General features: G+C 35.2%; 1 protein-coding gene across 8 annotated transcripts in view; it reads left to right on the top strand.

The window, feature by feature from the left end:
* Nucleotides 1-27,448, top strand: part of COMMD10 (COMM domain containing 10) — a 264,005-nt gene that overhangs the window by 78,535 nt on the left and 158,022 nt on the right. The window contains exon 6 of one of the 8 annotated variants that reach the window (XM_082455808.1): nucleotides 1,031-1,302. The exons of the other annotated variants lie outside the window; for them this stretch is intronic. Within the exon in view, the coding sequence (XP_082311934.1) occupies nucleotides 1,031-1,048 (18 nt within the window). The 3' untranslated portion in view covers nucleotides 1,049-1,302. Of the gene's footprint in view, nucleotides 1-1,030; nucleotides 1,303-27,448 lie in introns of those variants that run through there. 8 annotated transcript variants of the gene reach the window in all.

Genomic DNA, 27,448 nt, shown 5'->3' with positions numbered 1-27,448 from the left:
AACTTGGAGGCAATGTGATGTAATGGACTTGGGACTTTAGGAGCAGATGCTTTGAGTTCTAACCCCTTCACTTAATAGTTTTGTAACTGTGGGCTAGTTACTTGACGTCTTTGGGCCTCAACTTCTTGTTTTGCAAAATGGAAATAATGTGATTTATTCTCCAGAATTTTGAGGGAGTTGAATGCAAGTATATACACAAAATGCCTAATGAAACTTTTGGCACATTAAGTTTTTCTCCAAAGACAAATAGATCCTATTGCTAAGTATAGAAAGGAAGACGTAAAAAAAGTTTCTTCCTGATTTGCTAGAGCTTTGTGCCCATAGATCTCTATATTGTCTTAACCTGTGATCCATAATGATCCCAACAAGGATGTGTGTTTTAAGAAGGCATAGAGTTTTTACTTTTTTGTTCACTTTGAATAAAAAGTCAGTTTGTGCTCTGAGGTCCTAGGTGGCTGCTAGATAACAACGATATGGGAAGATGGAGGATGGACAAGGGGAGTTTAACGGGCCCCTCGTCCTACTTCCACCTGTATTTTTCTGTTTTAGCTTTTGTATTTATGTGGACAGTATTGTTTGAACAAAAGGATCAGTGTCTTTCAAGAAAGTTTGGAAAACCAAGAGCAGGCTCAAGCATACTATTCCTTGACTTCCCTTTCTCTCGGGTCCCACTCTGCTTTCTCCTTAGCCTTGGTGGGGCAGGGAGGAGGGAAGAGTTTTCCAGGCCGTCTTCTTGGTAGAGTTCTCAGCCAACAAAACATCACAGAAGAAGGGTCCTATGCAAAGAAGGCACTCCTGGTAGAAAAGTTCCTTGACCTGCTTAGCTCTAGGATTGATCTCTGCCCATACAGAGGCACATTTTGGGCCATGATCAGAAATTTTCCAACTTTGAAATAACAAAAACAGACATCTTGCCTCTGATTACTTTCTCCTATTTGTCCTTATTGAGAACTCTTTGATTGACCTTTACTATTTTTGTTTTCTTCTTTATCTGTCTAAGACTCTAGTCCATCATTTACTCTCTTTTCAGTGTCCTAGTCTTCCCTGAACCCACCAGCAAGAACTGTGCTTCTGGATAAATCTATCTGACTTTACTCTGCCATCAAGCATTAAGCATTGCTGGAGAAAATAACACACTGGCTGATGAGTTGCCTAATAATTTCTTGAGCTCTGAGTTCCTTCTCTTTCAGTTGTCCGAGTGACTTCTCTCTCCTCCATCATCCTCTCTGTTGGCCTCTTACCATCAACACGTAAGCATGCTCAAAAGAATCCAGCATCAAATAAAAGTAACAAATGAATCCATCTGCTATTTGAGATGCCTCCCTCTTTCTCATATTCTCACAAACTTTTTAAACAAGTTGTTTATTTTCATGGTCTTTAGACCATTCCAATACTGTTTCTGCTTTTGTAAATTTATTTTACCTTCCTGCTTAATAATGCTTAACAGCTTTCTCATTACTTTATGAGAGAGTCTCATATCCCCAACCTTACATTCATATCATTCTATTTCCCCTTTTCTTGTCATATGCACTCCCTTCATTTCATCAGATATACCTGGTTTTTTCTTCTGTCTCTGGGTTTTTACAGGTTCTGTTTCTTCTATCTAGAAAGCACTCTCCTCGATTTCCCCAACTCCTCGAACATACTGTTCAGTTGTCACGTGTCATTTCCCAGGAGATTTTCCCTGACCTGACCTGACATGCCTTAGTCTTCCTCCTTTATACCTTATCTTCATAGCACTTGTCACATTTGTAGTAATTTATTTAATGTCTTTCTTCCCATGTCTTTTAGTGTTAGCTTCTAAAGAGTAGGGATTTCATTGGTCATAGGGCCTGATACTTGTAAGGAGCTCAAGACATATTTGTTGAAGAAATGACTGAATAAGTGAACAACTTTATTTCTCCATAGCTCTGTAGATCAGTGTGTCTTTGACCTTATGAAGCTTCTTTTCATTGGCAGTGTATAATAATAAGTTTTAAGTGGAGGTGCAGCAGTTAGTTCCTCTACTAGAGTTATTAAGCAGTGTACTCAATAGGGCATAATAGCTGTATAGCATATACACTTTTTCTTTATAATCCTCTGCTTTTTGCTTTTTAAAAAAGCTAGAAATATATAATAATTTCAAACTTTTTTATTAGGAAGATGAATATTTTGTTTCTTATGACATTTTAAATTAAATCACATGTTTATTGACTACTATTTAGTGTATGCCCCTAAATGAAAAACTAAAATATAGGTAAAAGATTTTTATCAATTTTCCAAAAAATGTTTTTCTAAAAATAAAGTACACTTTATAAACAGTTAAGGAATACATATATCCAAAAGAGACACCAGAAATTCTGTTTTCTACCTAAATATATTAGACTTTTCTCAGCTCCTAATACTCTAGTAAATAAAATGTTACAAAACATTTATAATAAAGAACAATTTGACAGCTGAAAGTACAGCTAAAAGTATAAGGTAAATTAATGAATATATAAAGGAGCAGAGAGCAGTGACATTGTACTCATTTTGTAGATTTCTCATTTCTACACAAAATAATAATGGTATGTGCATTTAAGTACAGTCAAATATTGCACATATATACAGAGATTGCTACCATGTTTTATGGATTAGTAAAGAGTGTTAAGTGGAATTCTGAAGATATTTTAGTGTTTAAAAGTAACCTTTATATCATTTATAGAGCTACTTTAGTGCTGTAAAAAGAATCCCCGTCAACATACCTACCTGTGAATATGACAAAGAAGAATGACAGAATTTGGTTTACCACTAGGAAGCAGATTAAATGATCTCGTAATTACTTCTCGTATTAACATTTACATGTAACTATATTCCCAGCATATTCTAATTCAAACTCAAAACAGAAATTTAGAAATGAATGTAGTTTATATTTAACTGAGTTGAGAAAACATATGGTAGTAATTAAATTCTTCCTTTTTTTTTTTAAACAAAGCTTTTTTATGAATAAAATTGCTGGCTTCCAAGTACTTGTACTTTAATTAAAACAACAACTGTACATTGTAATCCAGATTTTCCTCTTAAATACTTACTTTATATCTTATACTTTATTTTCTTTAAATTTTAGCTCTGTGTCTTGGGTAGAATTCTAAGAGAGTAATAATGGACTTTACCCTGCAAAAAAGCAGTGTGGTAATATAGTAGCCAAGTGACAGCTTTTTCCCTCTAAGTATATAGATCCATAGTCTGGACAGGAATCTTTATGAGTGAGATAACACATCTTTCTGTCAGTTTACAACAGAATATTGACTCTTTCAGTTTCCAGTAGCTGTAATGGAAACTAACCTAGATGAACATCGCTACTTACTTTGCAGTAAGTGACTAACTACTTGACCCATTATACTTACGGTGGAGAAAGAAGTAACTTGTTCATGACCTGCCATAATTTACCCCAGCAGGTCAAGCTTTGATTGCCTCCTGTTTATTGATTGCCTTAGTATGCGCATTTGAATTAAATTATGTGGTAGAGGCAGGATATATCTAGGGGGAAAGGAGATGGAGTTTATTTTTAAGGAATTCTTCCTGCAGGAATTGGAGCCAAGAGTTGATTCAGAATAATCAGTTTTTGCTTATTTTCTACGAATAATTGTGTGATTTGGGAAATATCTTTGTTGCTTTTTTTTTTTTTAATGAAAACGATCTATCGCTCATATAGTATCATGGTAAAAACATTATTTGCCACATAATTACTTAAACCATGCTTTTATGAGAATAATAAATTACATTTATTAAGGGCTTATTATATGTTAGGGTTCATTCTAAGTGCTTGAAGTCCTACGTCTACTGTGGAAGCCATAATGCTGCGATCATGCCTCTCATACCTCTTGATACAGCTTGAGTTCAGGCACATGATTTATGCTCAACTGGTTAGAAATCTCTGCATGAAACTTCACATCTGAAAAAAGCAATACAAAGGAATAGGGGACAGTTACAAATGAGGCAGTGGTACCAGCAGTGGTAGTGGTGCCAACATTCTCAGCAGAGGCTTCCTAAGCCAACTTTTCTTTCCTTCAGCATGATTTTCGTGGCATTTCTGGCCTCCTAGTGCTCTTTAGTTCCAGCTTGTTTCCTAAGTCTGTTTCTTCAGCTTCATTTATGTGTCCTTTTCTGCTTAACTTAACAGATTGCACCTGCTCCTGCAACCAAGAACTCTGACTGGTACAATTATTAGTGGCAGTAATTGGGCTTAATCTCTAACTATCTGGAAATATATCCTTTTGGTTTTTTTTTTTGGTAGCTACAGCTGTCAAAACCCTGAATTTCAGTTAACGTTGTAAAAGGGAATTTGAAAGGGGGAAATTATAGGTTTTAATTATTTCAGTAGTGGCATCAGAAGGAAACAACGAACATCTAATTAAGAATACTATTTTCAAGAAATTGTTCATATAGTTCCACTCTAGAAAACTTAAAACATTTTTTTGTAGATGTTATTTTTTGTTCATATAATTTTTATTATGAAAAGATATAATTTGTATTGGGCATGTATTCCTGATATTATGGAAAACATCCCTTTGATTTTCTTTTGAAGAATCCACCCCTTCCTTGCTCGTAGGGTAAGGCCACACCCACCAGCCAACTCAGAGATGGTGTATGTGACCTATACCTAAGCAATCAGCACATTGTGTCTCCTTACGTACATGGATTGGTTCAGATTGGGTGAGTATATATCAGTATATACTGATAGGAAGATGGCTGTAGCAGCTTCAAGCACTACAGCCTCACACATCACATGGGGCCTGAGAAGGAGGCCAACATATCAGAAAGTAGAACTGAGAGGATGGAGGGAGAGAAACTGAGTCCTGATGATATATTTTGAAGCCTAAATCCAGCTATGCCTGAAGCCATTCCTACTCATACATTTTAATCCTTTGAGCCAATACATTACCTTTTTGCTTATGCTAGTTTAGGGCGTAGGTTTCTGTTGTTGGCCACCAAGAGTCCTAGTCTCTTTGGGATGTAAATGCTAAATCATCTTGAATTGGCATCGTGGATTATTGCCACCACATTTTAAAGGTTAGCTTTTTATTTATATTTTAGTTATATATACCTTTTATACATGAAATATTAACAAGGAAAAGCAACTCATACTTGAAGGTGAAGAATTAATCCAGAAAGAGATGAGAAAGAGATGAGAATTCAAACCTTGAATTCTATAAAACTTTAAGATAGCTGCATTTTTACTTTCTGTATGACTTAAATCTGTAAAACCCAAGTTGAGAAACAAAACTTAAAAAGAATATTATAGTCATGTAAGACGTGTATTTTAAAAAGTCAAATTAAACACATTACAAACATTTGCTGAATTGTATTTGATTTGTAATAAGCACTTCCCTACATTTTATACTGTTATTGCCTTATTATATAACTTTCTGAAGTTTTGATGTTGAAACATTGTGATTTTCTATCAAACATTGTGACTGAAAATATGAGCGTATGGATAAGAATCATGCTATTTCCAGATTTTTGTACATAAATATTTTAAGTAGGAAAGTATATTTATTAATACTGCCTTTAACTGCCCCAATGTCATTCAGTATCCCTGTATTTTCCCTTTACCAATCATTCTTGGTCTGAAATTGAAATTGATTTTCTTCATTTCCCTCTTGCTTGGAATGGATAAAGAAAAGAACCAGTGAAAGCACTCCAGGGGGAAGATGCCCTCAAGAGCAAACTCTCAAAAACCTATGTTAGTCAGGATTCTTCTGGGTGTGAACGTCAGAGATCTAACACAAATTAACTTAGTCAAAATTTGCTGGCTCAAATAGCTACTGTGAAACAAGAGGTGAATCTCTAACCTCAGTCACGGTGGGATGCAGAGGGGTTCAAGCAGTATCACCACGGCTTTGTCTCTACATTGTTCAGTTTTACTACTCTTTTGTGATGGCTTTATTCTCCAGCAAGTACTCTCTATGGACTGCATGTGTCCAAATGTCTATCATTCTTATAGTTCCAGACTTCAGACTTCGGATAAGTATGAATGACTGTTGTTTTCCCCAGTGACAATTTAAAAAAATCTCTGGTGGGTGGGGGAACCCCAGAAACTATTGGCCTTGCTTGGTTCTCATGGCCACCAGGGTTTGGGGATGGAAGGCCACATGATTGATAGCTCTATCAGTATCACACTGAATGGAGTTGTGATATTTCCAAAAAAGAAAAGATGCCAGTGAGACAAGTATAGAAGTCCTCTTCCCGTAGGGCTGATCTACTTCCCATTGCAAGCTGTTCTGCTTGCTTTTGTTTCCCTATCTAATATATCATTCTTGAATTCAGTTGAATTCAATTGCCTCCTTTTGAAAAGATGCAAATGCTACTTCTGGTAGGATTTAGTTATTTATATCCAGTGCAAATTATATAAGAAAGGTTTCTTCTACTGTGTAGCTGGGATCACCTGTGCTTAAGGACTGGAAATTTTGGCTCTGGAAAGGAAAGTAGGTATTTTGAAGGTTGGCAGTGTAGCAAAGTGGTAGACAGCATGGACTTTGGAAGCCATGTGGACCTGAGTATGACTTTGCCACTTCCCAACTATATGACCTTAGGCAAGTCACTTAATTTTTCAAGTCTTCATTATTTTAACCTGTAGGATGAAAATAATACCTATATCACAGAGTGGCTATGAAAATTAAATGAGGCAAAATATGTGAAGCATTTATCACAATACCTAGCATGTAGTGGGTACTTGGTAAGTAATAGCTTACTGGATATTATGATTCGCACTGGTAATAACAATAATAATAAACACTGTCTCTTGCCACCCTTGTTCCCAAATGCTTCCCAACTACCTAGGATTAAGAGTTTGAAAAGGTTCTGTAGTTCAGCTACATTAAGGTTCACATCAAATTTTCCAAGTGAGTCTGGAAGTCTGATTGCTGTTCATAATGTTGGTTCTATGGGGAAAATTTTCTTGAACTTGAAGAAAATATATTTTTGTAACATAAGTGATTCTTCAGTGGAATTTGCTTCTCTTTGCTGTGTTATTGTTGTTTTTTAAATTATGTTTAGTTTTTCCTTTTATGAGGGTCAATCAAGTAAGTAAGGGTCAGAATCTATTTAATAAAATGCTAGAATTAAAGTATACCCTAGCAGAATAAGATATATTCGCAGAGGCTGCTGATGGCTATAAGAAGTTGTGTCATAGCCATGTGACTTGTTGTGGGGAGAGGTGCTTAACTTAGAGCCTAATTAAGCCACAGATGAAATTTCAAGCGTTTTCATTTTGCTTTTATAGTCAGATATTTAACATTTCACTTTAAAAGTCCTGTCATAACTTGTGGCCCTTTACAGTGGTGGGCTGACTGACTCAGTATGAGGAAATGTGGTTATGGTAAGCAGGCACAGAATTCAGCTGTTTTGTTATTAATGAGAATAAATTCATGCATGAATAATCATAGACACACATAGCTAAAATGATGACTCTCTAGTATAAAAAACTTAATAGCCAACTGTGTTAACATTCCCATCCCTGCTTTGGTGAATGTAGGTGATTATCATGATATTAAGAAGTCAGAGTAATGGAGTTGATATTGTACTAGCTTACCTTTAAGAAAATTTATTTATGACTATAGACGGTGATACTTTATTCAGACATCCCTCATGCTATTATTAGTCACAGAAATGCTAAATCTGTGTGTATGGATGGCTTGTCACAATCTAATATAATGATTAGGAAAATAATTAATATAGTGTACTCTAAATGATAAATTTTTATCTTCATATATAAACGATAGCACAAATATTCAAATTTATCAGGAAAAGGAGACACTAAGCAAAACCTAAGAAATAATGGATATTGTTTTAGTGTGACATATGATTTTCTAAATAAAGCTTAGAAGCACTTAGAATATACCTGTATTCCTGTTCTTTCAGCATGTGCAAAAATAACGTCTTGATAATAAAGGTTTTCTTTTTATAGATTGTCAGTAATTTTTATCAGAAGTATATAATCAAGAAAGGATAATTGTTTCTGCCAAATAAATATCTATCCTTTTTTATGTTTTCTGCAGTAAACACTTGTGGCATTTTTAATATGTGGGGTTGTTTGCCACATTTTGCAGAGTCTAGTTCACAGTCATAGTCTTCAGTTTTGGAAGAGAGCATGAAAAGGTCATTCCATTTGATGGTAATGTGCTTTGTAGATATAATATGAAATTAACACCTTAGGCAACAATTTTTACTTTCTAAAATGTCATTGTATTTCATGTAAACAGTTGGGTTTTTTTATCTTTCTTGCCAATAAGAATTATAAGTAGAGTTGAGGACAATTTTATTTTTATAGAAATAGAAAATCAGTGGAAGAACTCTGCTACTTTTTCTTTCTGAAAGTGCGATAAAGTGTAAATTACCATAGGCCCCCATGGAAGGAGCCAGTTACCGTTTGAGTAGAATCCAGTTCAGATACTGAAGCACAGAGAGATTACATGACTTGCCTATGTTATATATTGAATTAGTAGTAGAGGTAGAATTGAAGTACTAGTGTTTCGGAACCAAACTTGGGTCTGCTCGCAATAAAGCCAATCTGCTGACACCGGGTTGTGGTGAAGAGAAGTGCAGCATTTATTGCAGGGCTCCAGGCAAGGAGTTCAGGACAGCTAGTGCTCAAAGCACCCAAACTCCCCATGGGTTTCAGCAAAGCATTTTTAAAGGTGAGGTGAAGGAGGGGCATCCCAGGGAATGTGATCAGCTCATGCATAATTCTCTGATTGGTTGATGGTGAGGTAACATGGGCGGTATCACAGGGGTTAACATTATCAGTCCTTAGGCACCAGTACGTCTGGGGGCTCTGTGCTCATGATCATCAAGTAGTTAATTTCTTACATTTGGTGGTGGTTTTAGCATCTGTAGAACAACACAGGAAATGTGCATCAGATACTATTATCTAGGTACTTCAAAGAGGAGCTAGAGCAGAGGATATGGGGCAGGGAGTCTGTCCTGGGAAGGCCCCATAAGGTCCTGCTCCGTTATACTAGGCCCTAATTCTCAAGTCAGTTCAGCGCAGAGCCAGAGCCGTGGATGCTTTCTTTGTGGTTATTATGTGAAAGGCTTGACAACCAAAGATGTAAAGAGAGTGGTCTCAGATGCGTCTCCCCTCCCCTCTCCTCTCCTCTCTTCTCACACACATAGTCTTAGTTAGCTTGAGATAGATATACATATACATGTATATATAAATCTAAAACCACATATATATACTGCCTGCTACAATTAAAACTTAATTTCATAGTCTTAAGTCAAGTTATCCTCAGAAATGTCCATTGTTACCCTTAAAAAGAAAGACTTTAATATTAGTCACAGCTGGAGAGAGAAGAGGAAACTTAGAAGGAGCAATTTAATTTTCAAGTACATTTTGGTTTTCTCCTTGCTCTGTAGTAGAGATGCATGCTTTTAGTAGATGTTCACCTTTAGAAGCCAGTCTCTTGCCTTTGACTGAATAGAAAGAATTATAAATACTGTATTGACACCAACTGGTTGCTGTGGAAATCATTTTAATGTTATAAACTGACACCCTGACCACACTGCAGCATTAAATGAAGAGTATGAGAAGCTGCTGTTTGGTTTTAAGTCTGTAAAGCAAATGCTGGGAAGGTTTTTGGTTTACCCAAAGTTCCACAGCCTGTAAATGACAGAGATGGGACTAGAACCTAAATATTTGCACTCTCAATCAAATTCTCTTTCTACTGCCCTAAATTACATTTTTCTGAAAAGTAATATGAGTGGTTCATATAGGGAAATATTGCAATGAGGCTTAAGTTACTGTTTCTTATCTCATGTTCACTTAGGTGTTTTCACCCTTCTTTTCTGTACCTTCTGCATTAATTTTTCTTTTGGATCTGGTTCCTGATGATGTTGAATATTTAGAGAAATACCTGCCATTTTTGAGGAGAAAATATCTAATGTTACCCTCATTCTCTATTTTATATTACAGGCAGAAGGAGAACTAGAGCACAAATTTGTCTTCCCTCTTACTCATTTGAATAACAGAATATGTTAAAAATAATTGTAATATGCAAACAAAAACATCACGCAATGAAACTACTTATATGCTTAATAAGAATTCAGCACCATAATTAAATTGCAAAGTTTAACATCATTGTATTCCATTTTAATGTTAATATTTGATCTTACTTATAATGGATGTCTGCATGTAAACTTTTTATTTACTATAGAGGTTTTAGTATAGGATATTAAAGAAGACATTCAACTATAACTGGATTTTTCTTATGAGCTCCGAGGTTCCCATAGCAATTTTAGACAACACATGCTGTTTTACTGGAAGAGTAACTAGAGGATATAGTCTGATCACTCTCTACCTCCCATGGTAAACCTTCTGTTTGTTTTGTGAATTTAGTAGTTAAAGGTGCATGATAAAACTTGTCATCTCTGTTGGATGATGCTAAATCAGATGGTAATAAAATGGCTGCCAAGCTCCAGCAGCTCTTCTTTTTATGCCATTAAACATCAGTTTCCTAGATGGTCATACATCTGGTGTGTTCAAAACCTTCTTACTCTGAAAGGACTAAAATGTACAACGTAAGTTTTAAATTCCAAAGTAAAGGGAGGAGGGGGATTCTTCATAAGTGAAAACGTTCCTCAAACATGCAAAAGAAAACAGAATTTTTTGTGGAAATTTATTTTCACTTTTCTGACCATTATATGATTTTCCTAGCAATACAAAATAATTCCCTGCAGTTCCTCCCATTTACTTGTTGAAGTAGAAAAGTACATTAAATCTTAATTAGCCATACTACCTATAGTAGCATCTGGTGTTACTGAGTTTCTGCAGGCATCTGAAAGCAGTGTAGTAATCATTCCTTACCTGGAGGAAAAGATTTCAGCATTCTGTTTCATTAGGTGTTTTTTCTAGTCTATCCTTCAGTTACATGATATGTTGGGGGAAAAATTATATATTCAGTTAACATGATTTGTTGAGAAAATACGCATATGCTTACACACACACATATGCATATATGTGTATTTGTATATGCACCTATGTGTGTATGTATATATACACATATATATATACATGCATATGTGTGTGTTGTGTTTGTATGTATATATTTATGTTCCTTTCTCAATAGTATTCTATTTCATACCTTGGAAAATATAAATAACCACCAAAAATATAAGATCAAGATGGCTTCTTTTAAGAAACTAAGTTGTTATTCCACTTTTTTTTGCCTTCACATCACAGATATTAAGAAAACTAGAGGACTTAATTTGGCTTAGACATTTTTTAGCATCTGTTTGGTTTTTACTTTGTTTTCTTGACTCGCTCAGTTATAGTGGGTTGGCCAAAAAGTTCTTTTGGTATTTGCTTCCTTTTATTGTGAGTGTTTCTTATTTCTCTAAAACACTTTGAATTCCCCCTCCACTGATTCTTTTCCCTCCTTTGTTTGTTTACATGCCTCACTTATGTGGTAGTATCTGAAAGTAAAAAAGCAATTTAGAAACAAAGTTGAATAAAATTTCATTGTTCTTAACTCTGGAGATTGTTTACTGAGGTTATTATCTTGTTGATGAGTTATCTTCACATCAAACATTCAGGATATCAGTTACCAGACACATCATATTTAGTTATGGTGGGCTTATGGTTGTGTATTGTGCAGAATTCATGAAGGCGTTTTCTACAGATTTATCATGAATTTATGGCCAATGGAACTGTTTAAACTTCCTAATCCATTTGTTCCACTGAGTAGCCTTAGAGTTAAAACAGCAGTTTCCATTTCCCTTATGGGTAGGTGAACCCATGCACACATTTATCATTGATTTCTAGCACTGGAAAAATGTAGAAAGTGGGTGAGTTGCTCTATATTCAAAGGAGGGAGAATATTTGGGAGGAGTTTTCCTGAAAATAGGATTGGTGAAATAAAAATAAAATTTATATTCACCCTAAGGGAGATAAACTACCAGAAGCAAAGCTCTTTGGTAGATGCTTGAATCAGGGATATAATCCAACCATGGTAGAGTATTTGGTTTGACTTTCCTTTGAGAAGCAGGGACAACCCATGGTGTTGGGCTGGCAGGCGTGAGGAGGCAATCACCCTTCTCCTCTCCCTTCCTTCGCCCCAAATTATAAATAGAAACATTGTGTCCAAATAACTGCAAAGATACAATCTAGCTTTTTTCTTTTCCTATTTTAATAAGCCTTTTTATTTTTTAAGAATTAAGGTTAGCAAACTTGAGAGAGAATCTAAAAGTACTCTTTCAAATGTTTCTGATCTTCAGTTGAGTTACTTGAATTAGACACATCTATTAATATAATTATTGCATTACTACATCCATTTTATTATATGCAGTCTAGAATACCTGGTCTTTTTACTCCTATAATCCTGAAATAAACATTTAATTTTTAGGCATTACAAATGCCCAATAGCTGTGTTTTTAATTAATGTGAATTGTATTTTTTTTGTATTAATAGTTTAGATGAATCTGTGTATCCAAGTCTTGACCCACTGAAATGAGTAATCCTTTGTATTAGGGAAGAACATCAGTAGGATTAGAGATTTCTTGACTTTCTCGATCCTTCTTGTTAGTCCTTCAAGAGACTGCATAAAGATGATAAATAGGTGTTCTGTCCTATTCACCAAGTTTTCTCCATTGATTTCAGAACATTACATTGTCAGAGAGAGAGGGAAATATCAGTACTTTTTTCTGTATCACACTCCCCACCTTTAGCACTGCTTCCCATTCTTTCTTTTAGCCATTATTTACTGAGGACCTACTGTGAACCAGAAGTTGTACAAAGCTCTGGCAATATGTGACCTTAATCATTCTGACCATTATGGAGTTACAGTTTAATAGAGAAGGCAGAAAAGAACGTGGATTCCTGAGTCACACTGCCTGGGTTTTACTCTTGGTTGCATCACTTCCTGGTGAAGTTGGACAAGTCACTTCATCATTTGTTTCAATTTCCTTCTTGCTAAAATGAAAATAACAACTCTACATTAAATGAGATAATGCATGTGAAACATTTAGCACTCATGTTAGGAGAGGAAACTTCTAGGCTACTATCTCTAACCCTGTTAAAAAAGTGATTTGACCAGCTTTATTCAGTTATAATATTTTTATTTAGCTTTTGTAGCCTTTTCCCAGTCCTAGTATAATACAGCCTCTTGAATACACTCTGGTCACCTTTTCTTTTCTCCTTCAAAAGCTCCTGGTATTCTGTCATTTCTTGGAAGCTTCCTCATTTAACAGCTCTTGGCTAGACATTCCTATCCATGTAACACTCATGACTCCCATTACACGCTGTGCAGTAACGTGCAGTTACTCCTTCCTTGTACATGTTGCTAATGTGGATTATTTATTTACTTATTTGAGGTGTGACTACTGGGTATCTTTTCAGTTATTTATTATCTGTCTCTTGTTGTAAACACCTAGAAGGGAAGAAACCATAGCAATCTGCACAGTAGGCATTTAATAATTGAAATAAGTGAAAACAATTTCCATTCTCAGTAGAGGAGAGTATAGCTTTCTTTCCCCAGGCTGTTTACGTGGTTGAGAACAAACAGGACTGTCAGAACTGTCCATCTTATCCTTTAGATGCAGAGGTGTGTCAAGTTCTATTGAACCCTTTGTAAAATGAATTACCTTTTTCATTTTTAAGTTTTTACAGTTTTAAATGTGTATTTTCCAGTTTCAACTGTGTACTATTTCTCCATTTTAGCTCATTTGTTAGATTAAACTTTGGGAATGTCTTTTATTGTGAATAGTAATTTTCTAAATTTTTACTTTTGTTTTGCTTTTTGATTCTTTGACTACTTTCCCATAGCCATTCACTTTCTTCCAAGTCTTACTCAGAAGCCATTCAAAGCTCTACAATTAGATTACGTTTATTAACCACCCTATGATTAAGCCATGTCTTCTTTTTTTCGTTTTTATTTACAGTTTGCATATTATGTGCTGTACTTTGACTCATTTAATAAATAATTACTCTCCTTTCTTCTTATAATTCTGTCTGGAAATTTTCATTTTCATTTTATTTTCTTCCTTCCTTTACAAAAACTAGAGATCAAGTGTAAAACTTTCTGGATAAGTACATACTAAGGCTTTGTGTACCTAGACCTTCATATTTTCACTGTTTTACAAGAGAAGAGGTTGTCAACTGACTGCTAACCACATAAGATGCCAGTTTGATGTGACAAATCTGTCCGTTAAGACTGATTTTCCAAATCGTATTTCTTGGAAACACAAAATAAAAGCTGTGGAGTACTCTGTATGATTTTTAGTTCTAAGGATGTAGCATGCAAGTATTACTGTTCTCATTTTGGAGAGCAAAAAATAGACTAGGAGAAGTAAAGGGATTTATGCGTTATTTCTCCATTCATGTGGTTAGTGTTGGCTAGTATGTGTTGGTATTACTGAATCTGAACCCAAGTTCCCTGTCTCCTGTTGAATGGTTGTAAATTCAAATGAAAACGCTAAGAAAAAAGTCAACATTAAAAATACAATAGCAATTGGTGATTTAGCACAGGGCATGAAATATTACCTCAAGTCATAGTATGCTCATTAAAACATTTTAAATTAACTTCCTCAAGGCATCTCTTAAAGTATGTGGTTTTTTTGTTTTTTTTTTAATTTTTATTTATTTATTTATTTATGGCTGTGTTGGGTCTTCGTTTCTGTGCGAGGGCTTTCTCCAGTTGTGGCAAATGGGGGCCACTCTTCATCGCGGTGCGCGGGCCTCTCACTATCGCGGCCTCTCTTGTTGCGGAGCACAGGCTCCAGACGCGCAGGCTCAGTAATTGTGGCTCACGGGCCCAGTTGCTCCGCGGCATGTGGGATCTTCCCAGACCAGGGCTCGAACCCGTGTCCCCTGCATTGGCAGGCAGATTCTCAACCACTGCGCCACCAGGGAAGCCCCAAAGTATTTGGTTTTATGTACTTAAAAAAAAATTTTATTGACAGATTTGTCAGTCTTCTTTAAGATATTGTTAGCTACTCATTCACTGAAATAGTGACGTACTAAATAAAAGATAACTTTTCATATAGTCACTTGCGTTGTTAAACTTAAGCATTTGATGTTAAGATTATGTATATACATATATATAAACACACATATACAGACATGCTCATGTTTATTTGTGTTATTTATAAATCTTTTTCTCTAGGAAAAATAATAATTATTTATTTACGAAGTTATTATTGACATTGTTGGGATGACAACAGAGGAAGATTTGAAATACAATCTAAGTATTATTGTAGAAGATGTACTCAGTACTTTGAAAACTGCCTAAAAGCCACCTGATAAATGAGTGAGCATTGTTGGCAGGTAGTAGATCATGCTACAAACTTACTATCAGATAATGTTATTCATCCAAATATTTATGAATAACTATCATAATCAGTGTACTCACACCCCATATCAAATCCATTAACAAATCCTGTTATCTCTACTTTCAGAGTATATGCTAAATGTAATTACTCTCACCACCACCTACTTCAAAATTAGATTTCACCTTTTGAGAGACACCTGCCCCATGCATTTTATCTAAATTGGGACCCTATTTCCCAACTCCACATTCTTTCCCTCTATTCCACTTTATTTTTTTTTCATAGAACTTTCCACTTTTTGATATTATATCTTTTTTTAAAACTTATCACCTGTGGTTTATTGTTTGTTTCGCCATTAGATTGTAAGCACCATGAGGGTGAGGATTTTGTCTTTCTTATTAATCCAGTGGTCACTAAATGTACAACAGTACCTGGCACACCTTAGTTATTCAGGAAAATGAATGTAGGAAGGAATTAGTGCTGTGGAGATATTGGAACTTGGTGCAAGCCATGTAACACATTTTTGCTTAACACATTTTTAAAAATTAGGGAATGAGTGAATAAATGAATGTAAAAATTAGGCTTTGGTAGTCCACTTTGGAAAAATATTTGTCATTATCTACTGAAATTGAACATACTTATACCATGTAACTCAGAAATTCCACTTCTAGGGATATACCCCACTGAAATGGAGATGTATGTTGTGGACAACCGTGTTCGTAGTAATACTATTCATGAGAGCTCCAATGTATAAACTGCCCACATGCCCATGAATAGTAGAATGGATAAGTAAATTGTAGTATGGTTATACAACAAAATACTATACATCATTGAGAATATACAAACTATAGCTGTATTAAACTATGGATGAATCATATAAATATAATGTTGAGTGAAAGAAGCCAGAGGCAAAAGAGCACATATTGTGTGATTTTACTTATATAAAGTCCAAATCTATGTTTTTAGATGTCAGGATAGTGTTTATCCTTGAAGGGATGGCACTAGAAGGGGACATGAGGAGGTACTCTAGTGTTTTATGTCTTAAAGATAGTACAACATGACAATCCTAGTCTTAAAAGAACTAACTTAATGAAGGAGCAACAAACTAACATTAGGCTGACTAAAATAACTAATGTATAAAGTGCTTTGAATGAGCAGAGGATGAAATAATTAATTCTGTTGAGGTGTGTGTGGAAAGACAAAAATAAGTAGTTTTAATACCTCTAATAGTTTTAATAACCTTTGGCATAAGCACCAAAATTTTTTTTGAATTTTATTTTTTTATACAGCAGATTCTTATTAGTTATCTATTTTATACATATTAGTGTATATATGTCAATCCCAATCTCCCAATTCATCCCACCACCACCCCTCCCCCTGCTTTACCCCCTTGGTGTCCATATGTTTGTTCTCTACATCTGTGTCTCTATTTTCTGCCTTGCAAACCAGTTCATCTGTACCATTTTTCTAGATTCCACATATATGCGTTAATATATGATACTTGTTTTTCTCTTTCTGACTTACTTCACTCTGTATGACAGTCTCTAGGTCCATCCACGTCTCTGCAAATGACCAAATTTCGCTCCTTTTTATGGCTGAGAAATATTCCATTGTATATATGTGCCACATCTTCTTTATCCATTCGTCTGTCAGTGGGCATTTAGGTTGCTTGCATGACCTGGCTATTGTAAATTGTGCTGCAATGAACATTGGGGTGCATGTGTCTTTTTGAATTATGGTTTTCTCTGGATATATGCCCAATAGTGGGCTTGTTGGGTCATACGGTAATTCTATTTTTAGTTTTTTAAGGAACCTCCATACTGTTCTCCATAGTAGCTGTATCAATTTACATTCCCACCAACAGTGCAAGAGGGTTCCCTTTTCTCCACACCCTCTCCAGCATTTGTTGTTTGTAGATTTTCTGACGATGCCCATTCTAACCGGTGTGAGGTGATACCTCATTGTAGTTTTGATTTGCATTTCTCTAATAATTAGTGATGTTGAGCATCCTTTCATGTGCCTCTTGACCATCTGTATGTCTTTGGAGAAATGTCTATTTAGGTCTTCTGCCCATTTTTGGATTGGGTTGTTTGTTTTCTTTAATACTGAGCTGCATGAGCTGTTTATATATTTTGGAGATTAATCCTTTGTCCATTGATTCATTTGCAAATATTTTCTCCCATTCTGAGGGTTATCTTTTCATCTTGTTCATAGCTTCCTTTGCTGTGCAAAAGTTTTTAAGTTTTATTAGGTCCCATTTGTTTATTTTTGTTTTAATTTCCATTACTCTAGGAGGTGGGTCAAAAAAGATCTTGCTGTGATTTATGTCAAAGAATGTTCTTCCTATGTTTTCCTCTAAGAGTTTTATGGTGTCCGGTCTTACATTTAGGTCTTTAATCCATTTTTGAGTTTATTTTTGTGTATGGTGTTAGGGAGTGTTCTAATTTCATTCTTTTACATGTAGCTATTCAGTTTTCCCAGCACCACTTATTGAAGAGGCTGTCTTTTCTCCATTGTATATCCTTGCCTCCTTTGTTATAGATTAGTTGACCATAGGTGCGTGGGTTTATCTCTGGGCTTTCTATCCTGTTGCATTGAACTATATTTCTGTTTTTGTGCCAGTACCATATCGTCTTGATGACTGTAGCTTTGTAGTGTAGTCTGAAGTCAGGATGTCTGATTCCTCCAGCTCCATTTTTTCCCTCAAGATTGCTTTGGCTATTCAAGGTCTTTTGTGTCTCTGTACAAATTTTAAGATTTTTTGTTCTAGTTCTGTAAAAAATGCCATTGGTAATTTGATAGGGATTGCACTGAATCTGTAGATTGCTTTGGGTAGTATAGTCATTTTCACAATATTGATTCTTCCAATCCAAGAACATGGTATATCTCTCCATCTGTTTGTGTTATCTTTGATTTCTTTCATCAGTGTCTTATAGTTTTCTGAGTACAGGTCTTTTACCTCCTTAGATAGGTTACCAAATGTTTTTATAGCATAAAACTTAGAAGTTCTTTTCTTTTTAATTAATAGAATCCTCAAAACCAGATAATTTTATGATGAAGAGGCCAAGCGCTTTTTAACAGACATTGTCTTAACTTATGGCAAACTAGAACATTCCTTAATAGAGAGAGATTTTATTTCCAGACTTAAAAACTGAGTTTTTAAATGTTCTGAATCACAGCAAGTTGAAAATGATTAATAAAATATGTAAACACTATCACAATACAGTGTCAGCCCTCAGAAAAATAAAATTTTATATCAATAATAAATTTCACTGATGAACCAATGGAATATCAGGTAACAAACATGGATGAGATAGCATTGGCACAACCATCAAATTGACAAAAATGTGAAGGTCTGGTATTTGCCAAATATTTATATAGGGAAATGGGAACTCTTTTATACATTTCTGGTGGCAAAGTAAATTGGTACAGCCACTTTGAAAAGCAATTGTATAACACCTAGTAATCTTCGAGATGCACAAACCCTATGCTCTGCAGTTCACCTCTCCAGATGTCAGCATGAACCAACATTGTACATGTATAGTGGAACCAAGCAGAACCCTGCAGGACCCCCGCCCCCACCCCAGATACAAACGCTCCTCTTTGTCCCCTGCCTTTTGTTTGTAGAAAAACTGAAGTCTCCCAGTCATCCCTGAGTCACAAAAGAGCAGGCTTAAGCAGTTAATGATTAGCATAATACAGTCACAGACTCAATGTCTGGTGCACATTCTTGAGTTGTTTTGCAGATACTATAACTCCCATCGGAGGGAAAAAGCTAACTGCATGATAACCAGATTGTAGCCATGACATAAGCTGCTCCATCTTGAGCAGTACTGAATCTATAGCTAGCACTATTTGAAGAACTGGCCTTAAGAGAATGGGATTAACACTATTGCTCAAAATAATCTATATCTTTGTGGTCATCAGAGGAAGTAGCTTGTTCTGCCTGTATACATAACAGGCAACTAAAATTGTCAGCAGAGAGGTGCTACAGACCCATCTTCCACTCTAATTATACGGCAACCTATGTAAGTGTGAAGAAGTTATGGAAGACAGACCTTGGCCCCTAATCCCGTAGAAATGGAATTATGTCCGACGAGTGGGGATTTGTAAGCAGCTCTTTTGCCCCTTTCCTGTTTGTCTGTTTTTGTTCCCCTTAAGCCTTAATTATAAAAATGAGATCACGAGGTAACATTTAACCTAACTCCTGACTTATGTTCTACTAAATGCATACAGTACCTTGCCTAACCTATTGATTCTTTCCCTAGACTAAAAGAAGTAGGAATGAAGAATTAAGTAGTTAAGGAATGACTAGCTCTGTAACTCTAGCAGCCCCCTTAGCAATCCTGCAGCCAGACCACATGGGCAAGATAACATCTGAGGAAAGATCATTAGGAGTCAGTCAGCCTTCATGCAGTGGAAAATGACACAGAACCTAACCTTCTGTCTCAATGATTAACTGAGATCACTTCCCCCTTTTCCCTTTAAAAATCATCATGGCTGAGCAGAATCTTCAGAGTTGTTTTTTGGGGACATGAGTCCACCTTTTCCCCAGACTGCAGGCTTTCTGATTAAGCAACTTTCCTTTCTACCAACATTTGCCTCTCGACTACTGGCTTTTGAGCAGTGAGCGCCTGAACCTGAGTTCGGTAACAATAGGATGATTGTTACATTTGCAGTAGTGACAAAGTAAAACAGTATCATGGCCTATTCTAGCTGGATAATTAAGCAGGTTTCTTTGTAATGTGAGACATCATATAGCAGTCAAAGTGGAAACATTAGACTTCCATTTTGCCAAGATAGATAAATTTCAAAAATCAGTGCAGATTGAAAAAAAGAAAGTTGCAAAATGAAGTGCACAGTAACAAGAATTGTATAAAATTTTAAAGCAGTAGTATGCATTTTTAATGTAATGAAAATAGAAAGGCTGAAATATTATCATAACCTGTAAAGTATCTCTACACAGAAAATACTGTAGTACAGTTTCTTTCTTCTGCAAGGGTTTAACTAGAGGTTTGAGGGAAGAAAGGTGAAGTATAAAAGTTAATGTTATTTGAAATTGCCATTAACTAAGCAAAATTTCAGTTTTGCTGCCTGATAGATTACCAGGAGGTCATGTTGTTAAATGAAAGAGTTTGTTTGGTAATGGTTATTATTTAGCTTGCTATTTTTACTCATTAGTGTATTAATATAAATTTGTGTAAAGGAATTTCTAGTGAGGCTCAAATCACATATATAGATGAAATTTTTCAGTTGCTTTTCAAATATATGGAAAACTTTAAATACATGGATTTTAAAGGTCAGGAAAGTTCAGTACATATCTGTTTGTAACTGCATTTTACACACACACGTACTCAACAATTCATGAAATAAGATTATATTATACAGTGATATTTAAAACTTGAAATACACATACAAGATAATGAAGTGTAGTGGCTAAGAGCACAGACTTGGATCAGACAGAACTGCATTTGAATTCCAGCCCTGGCAAGTTAACTTACCCTTTTAAGCCTTGGTTTTCTTAGCTCTTGTTAAATAGTGATAATTCCTACTTCATTTTGTTGATTAAATGAGAATCTGTGTAAACTACTTAGTACAGTGCCTTCATACACAGCATATTCAGGAAACCATCAATATTTTAATTCTAACTTCTTTCTCCTGAAAAACAATTTGATGAGTATCATTTGAAGTTTATGATTCAGCTCTCAAAAGTTTATTTGATTCATAATGTAACTCAGAGTAATATAAATAAATAGTACCTAGAGTGAAATGACCATCTGTAGCAGTGGTTTGATAGAAAAGTATAGTCAGACAGTGTTCCAGTTTGAAAAGCTGGAAGCTATACAGTCATCTTTTGGTATCTGTAAGGGATTGGTTCTAGGATTTACTGTGGATACCGAAATCTGTGGATGCTCAAGTCCCTTGTATAAAAAGGTGTGGTATTTGCATGTAACATACACACGTCCTCCTGTATACTTCAAATCATCGCTAGATTACTGATAATACCTAATACAATGTAAATGTTGTGTAAATAGCTATGAATACAATGTAAATGCTGTGTGAATGGTGCTAAGTTGCTGGTGCGTGGTAAATTCAAGTTTTGGTTTGTGGAACTTTCCAGATTATTTTTTCCAAATATTTTTGATCTGGGGTTGGTTGAACCCACAGATGCGTTACTTGCTCATACGGAGGGTCCACTGTACTTTCTCCTCTTAAAGTTCTAAGAATAAAAGTGATAATCCTGTCCCCATCCACCCTTCTATCTTGTGAGGAGTAGGAATGAATATATACACATATATATATATATGTAAGCCTGTGGTAGTAGCTCTGGTTGCCTGGGGCTGGGGCTTTTTGCGGAATGGGGCTTACAAGGGGAGTGAAGATTGGGACTGAAGTTCCGATGACAGAAGACGCTGGAATGCCATGTTGTGACGGGGGAAAGGGTGTTGGGGTGGGGAGATGGGTAGTGGAAGACGTAAAGTTGTAGGCCAGGGTTACAGGTGCAGTAGAAGTTCTGAGTTTTCAAAAAATAACCATGCCAGCTGTACACTATTTCAAGAAATACTCTTGGCATTTCGTTGAGATTAGATAACGAATGTATCACATTTTATCATCCCAATAATCTTTATTTTAAGAAAATTAACTGGATTTCCAATTGTTTGTTTTAACGTGAGATTGTTATAGAAGTTAGTACAGACATTAAAGGCTATCAGCAAACCCATGTTAGAACTTTAATGATTTTAAGAAAGAAAGAGTTTTGTAAATGTATCTGACACTTAAAACTACCTGTTTTAGGGTGTCTATAATAAAACATCCGTCACGTGGTTCTTTGTGGTCAGTATTTTCAGGAATAAACTTGGTGCATAACACTGAATGCTCTTAGAAGATTATCTCTGTAAACTACACTATGACTAGCGTTCCTTCTACAAAATGGGAATTAAATAAATATGTTAATGAGTAGCTGTCTATGGAGATAATATACTTTATTTCTTTTATTGGTTTGTTATCTTTGATAAGCCTGCTTTCTTTTAGAGAATCAGCATGATATAATTTGCCAAGGAGACTTAGGATATGAAAGTACAGTGGACCGTTTTGAGTATGAGAAGTTCAGAGACCTTCTGAATATATTAATGATTACCACCAAAGCACTTCTTTTTTTTTTTTTTAAATTAATTAATTAATTTATTTATTTTTGGCTGTGTTGGGTCTTCGTTTCTGTGTGAGGGCTTTCTCTAGTTGCGGCAAGCGGGGGCCACTCTTCATCGCGGTGCGCGGGCCTCTCACTATCGTGGCCTCTCTCGTTGCGGAGCATAGGCTCCAGACGCTCAGGCTCTGTAGTTGTGGCTCACGGGCCCAGTTGCTCCGCGGCATGTGGGATCTTCCCAGACCAGGGCTCGAACCCGTGTCCCCTGCATTGGCAGGCGGATTCTCAACCACTGCACCACCAGGGAAGCCCCAAATCACTTCTTGATACTTGTTCTTCTAATAATGAGTTGTAAAGATGCCAGAGTCAAACTGAGAGGTGAATGCCAGGCTCCCTCACTATCTGGGTGACTTGCTATTTCACATCCGTTTTCCAGCTTTATTTTAGCATGATTCAAATGTGTGCCTCTGCAAAATGATAAATTACCACAAGCCCTGAACTTTGGGGTCACTGTGAAAATAGTCACTGAATATCAAGGGTCTATATAAGGATTCTTAACCTATATGGATTCTTTCTTCAGAAGGTCTATGAAAGTCCTGAAATTGCTACATTTTGTGTATATGTGCATACACATTTTTTTCCTAAGATGTCTGTAGCATTTGTGAGCACTATCAAGTCTGTAACCCAAGAAAGGTTAAGGACCAATCGGTTCGAAACCTCTTCAGAACTCTTTTACATAGAGTAAAGGTTTGCCATCTCATTTCCTTGATATACAGCATGTACCTCTAGAGGAATGAGGATACAATGTTTGTTTACTTATCAATCTTACTTTAATTTTACAGTCCAGAAAATTTGTGGCCTTTTCATAATACAGTGGTATTTCTTTTTGATGAGAATTCATATTTTAATGCAAATGCAGTATCACTGAGTGAATGTGATTGATAAAATGTGAATGATGCTTTACATAGTTTTATTATTTACGTACCTGAATTCATTATTAAAGGGGGAAAGAAGAAATTTTTCATATTTTACATGTAGTTTGTTTTATGGAGTAAAATAGTTTAAAATAAATTTTGGATTGAATTTAAAATGTTCATATTCAGAAAACACCTGCCTTTTTTTTTTTTTAAAGAAAATACCTGTTTTTATGGAAATACTAAACCCTAACACATTCTATAGAAATAGGATCTTATCATGCAGAAAATGGTAGTATAATATATAGACTAAACCATAGTTGATTATTATGAGTGTATGTGAATATTTTGTCCTATTTGAATTGGACTTGACAATAGAGTCAGAATTCTTCTTTAAAGCTTTAGCTATTGCTTCCTGGACCTTTGTGTTGCCCAAGGGAAGCAGACTTCCTAGAAAGTGGAACTGTAGAGAGAGTTGAAAATGAACAAGAGGATTAGAAGATGTAATTACAGTGTAACCTTAATTAATATTTTTGAACTAGACAATGAGTAATTTATTTGAAAATTCCAACACCCAAGGTCATAAAATTTATCACCTACATTAATGAGCAAATGTGGAGCTATTTTGCTGACTTAGGAATTAAATTTTTGAAAACAAGAAATTTTTATTCTGTCACCAAAGAAAGGAAGCACAATGGTTATGTTAATTAATAAAAATACTGGAATTAATAGCCATTTTGGGGTGTTTACTTGTTATAGACACTTTTACATATTACCTCATTTGATCTTTACAACTGTATGAGATAAATAAAACTGCCATTTTGATGAGGAAACTGAAACAGAGTAGCTTGTTCAAGGTGTTCTTTGGGACCTTCAAAACCAGGGAATAATAGGTGCTCAATATTTGTCAAATTGAATTGCATTGATATCTGTGAATCTCTTATCCTTTCCTTTTTTAGTGTTTCCATTTCCCCATTTATCTGTGGATAAATTATGGCCTCAGGACCCGAGGCCTTGATACGTATAACATGGAAATGTCCCCAGTGAAATATGTGCTACCCTGTCAGCAAGATTGTTTAGGAGAAATATGACCTATTTTATATAATCCTATGTAAAAGGTTAGTGAAGTAGATTTCTTATACCTCCACTCCTTCTTGTTAATCACCAGTTCCTGGACTGGTGATTGGGTGAAATACTGAAGGTCTTTTCTGTACAGCTTTCTTTGCCACTAGAGATGGATCCTTATTTTTCTTAATAATTTGGGTAGTTAAGCAATCCGTAATATAGTTTTTGCTTACTTTGATTTGGTTTTTTGGGAAGGAGAGTATATTTTATGGATATACCATAATTCTATTTTTGCTCTCATTTTGCTACCAGCCTCATTTTAAAATAGTAGCTAATTCTGTGAATGATAACAAATTTGTGTGTTGTGGAATATGAGAAAAAGAAATGAAAATTTATATAGTATAGTCAGCATTTTATAAAGATCTATGTATATGAGGAAAGTTTACTTACATTAAATATAATTCCTCAGCATATTTTAAGTGTTATAGCAAGTATTGGTGCATTATGGTCAAGTTCATTTAGTTGAAGGGAATATGATAGAAAATAATATTAAACGATGTCCTACTACATCTAACTTTTATAAAAGGGAGCAATTTTTAAGAGTCTGTGAAGATTATATCAAATATTTTATTTATGCAGGTGTAGTACTATATTTAAAAATAAATGGATTTTTTCCTTATTCTCATTTGTTTATAATCACTATTTTAATATTGCCTAATTATTTAGATCAATCCAGAGTGTGTGTTTTTTTTTTCAAAGGAAGATTTGCTTTGTGAAGAAAATTTTGGTATGAATAGTAGAAGATAGACTGAGTACGTAGAAGAAAAACAATATTTTTCCTTCCTAATATAGAGGTCAGACTAGAAAAGCTGCTCTTGAAGTTGTCCCTGTGGGAAAGGAAAAGCCTTATCATTTACAGAATTTGATATCAAGGGGACAGTTGTTTTGAAGTAAGACAACCCAGACCATTACAGCACTGATAATTTTCTCCAAGTAGATTAGAGGTTTAATCATAAAAGAACACAATGTCCAGTATTTTTTGATACAATGTTTTTGCATACAGAAGAAACATTTTTAACTTTAAGGAAATTCTTTTTCCTTAGATTTATATTTTTTAACCATTATGTAAAAGTTTTTATTATTGGAAAAGGAATAGATAGCAAACTGATCAGAAGATTTTACATTGAGGAGAAAATTTGAATTTCTACGTAGTTTTTATTAGTAATATTTTCTGTTGTGGTTCTGTTGATTCAGAAGATTATTTTACTTCTCAATGATATACATTACAAGAGTGAGGAAAAGTTGATCACATAAAATGCACGTAGCACGTATGTAATATTTACATAAGCCAAAAAGTTTTGTTCTTGGGCTTTGAATAGAAATATAAGACAAATCTGATGTTCTCATAGGAACAGTTTCCAAAATAATAGTTTGTTTTTTTATCTAAGACCTGTATTTTTACCAAAATTATTACAAACTTCATAGTTAATCACCAGTAAATTTTACACGTCTAGATAGAACTTTCCAAAGTGGCTATAAATTAAACATAGCAGTTCTAAATTATAATTTTTTTCAAGTTTTTATTATATCCTATAATTTCTGTACGATATCTTTAGTACTAAAAAGATGAAAACTTTTAAATTGGGATTGTAGAATTCAGAAGGATGGGGGGGCAGAGGGTAGATTTTAATAGATCCTTTTGAAGATCCTTTTGAGTAAACTGAATCATTAAATAGCCATTTAAAAAACCCACAGATTTATGTATTTTTATGAAAGGGTTTTTAAATTCTGAAGGTAACAGATGACCATTATAGATGATTTGGAAAATACAGAGAAATATAAAGAAGAAAAAAGAAATCACCCTGATTCTACCACCCAAAATCATCAATCGCTTAATAGTGAACTCTTCACAGATATTGACTACTATGTAGATTTTGGGTTGTTTATAAATTTTCACAAAAATAGTTTTGTCTTGCACAGTTTCTAAGGATACTTGCTAATGACAGCACAACACAGTTTTCTAAATACATTAACCCAACTTGGTAAACAAAACCAACAGTTCTTTATTCAAAAGTTCAGGAACAGTACATGGGCTAGCTGTAGGAGGGAGTTTCTCTAATCGAGGTTTGGCATACATTTTCAGAGAGCAGGGAAAGTGGAACCATATTTCCAGGAAGTAGTCTCTTGGCGAGACAGGATAGAAGAAAGAATAGATATTGTAAGAACCCTTTAGGCCCAATCTTGGGTAGTAAAGAATTAAAGACTCCAACAGAACTTATATTCAGTCTTTTGTCATTAGAAAATTTCAACTAGCCTTGAATAGGGCCTTGAGTCCTCCTTGACATGAACCTTCTTAGAGAGTGTTATGGACTGAATTCTGTTCCCCCCGAATTTATATGCTGAAGCCGTAGCCCCTAATGTGATTGTACTTGGAAATAGGGCCTTTAAAGGGTTAATTAGGGTTAGAGGTTATAAGGGTGGGTCCCTAAGCCAATATGAGGGATGTCCTTATAAGAAGAGGAGGAGACACCAGGATTGCATGCACACAGAGAAAAGACCACGTGAGGACAAAGCGAGAAGGCGGCTGTGTGCAAGCCAATGAGAGAGGCCTCAGTAGAAACCAACCATGCTGGCGCCTTCATCTTGGACTTCTTCTAGAACTGTGAGAAAGTAATCTTCTGTTGTTTAAGCCACCCAGTCTGTAGTAGTTCGTTATGGCAACCCTAGCAAACTTAATAGAGAGTAAAGCTTTGTTTTGTTTTTTTTTTAAAGAATAATGGGTCCCCAAAGATATCAGGTGCTAATCTGTGGACCCTGTAAATGTTACCTTATAAGGAAAAAGGGTCTTTGCAGTTTTGATTAAGTTAAATATCTTGAGATAGAGAGATTATTCTGGGTTGTCTGGATAGGCCCTAAGCACAATAAAAAAATGTCCTTATAAGAGAGAGAGGCAGAGGGAGATTTGACACAGACATATATAAGAGAAGTTGATGGTATCCCTAAGGTAGAGACCAGATATGGCCACAAGTCAAGGAATACTGGC

The sequence above is a fragment of the Balaenoptera physalus genome (genome assembly GCF_965194825.1).
Source record: "Balaenoptera physalus genome assembly, chromosome: 3".
Lineage (NCBI taxonomy): Eukaryota > Metazoa > Chordata > Mammalia > Artiodactyla > Balaenopteridae > Balaenoptera > Balaenoptera physalus.
This window is presented reverse-complemented; position numbering and strand designations above follow the sequence as displayed.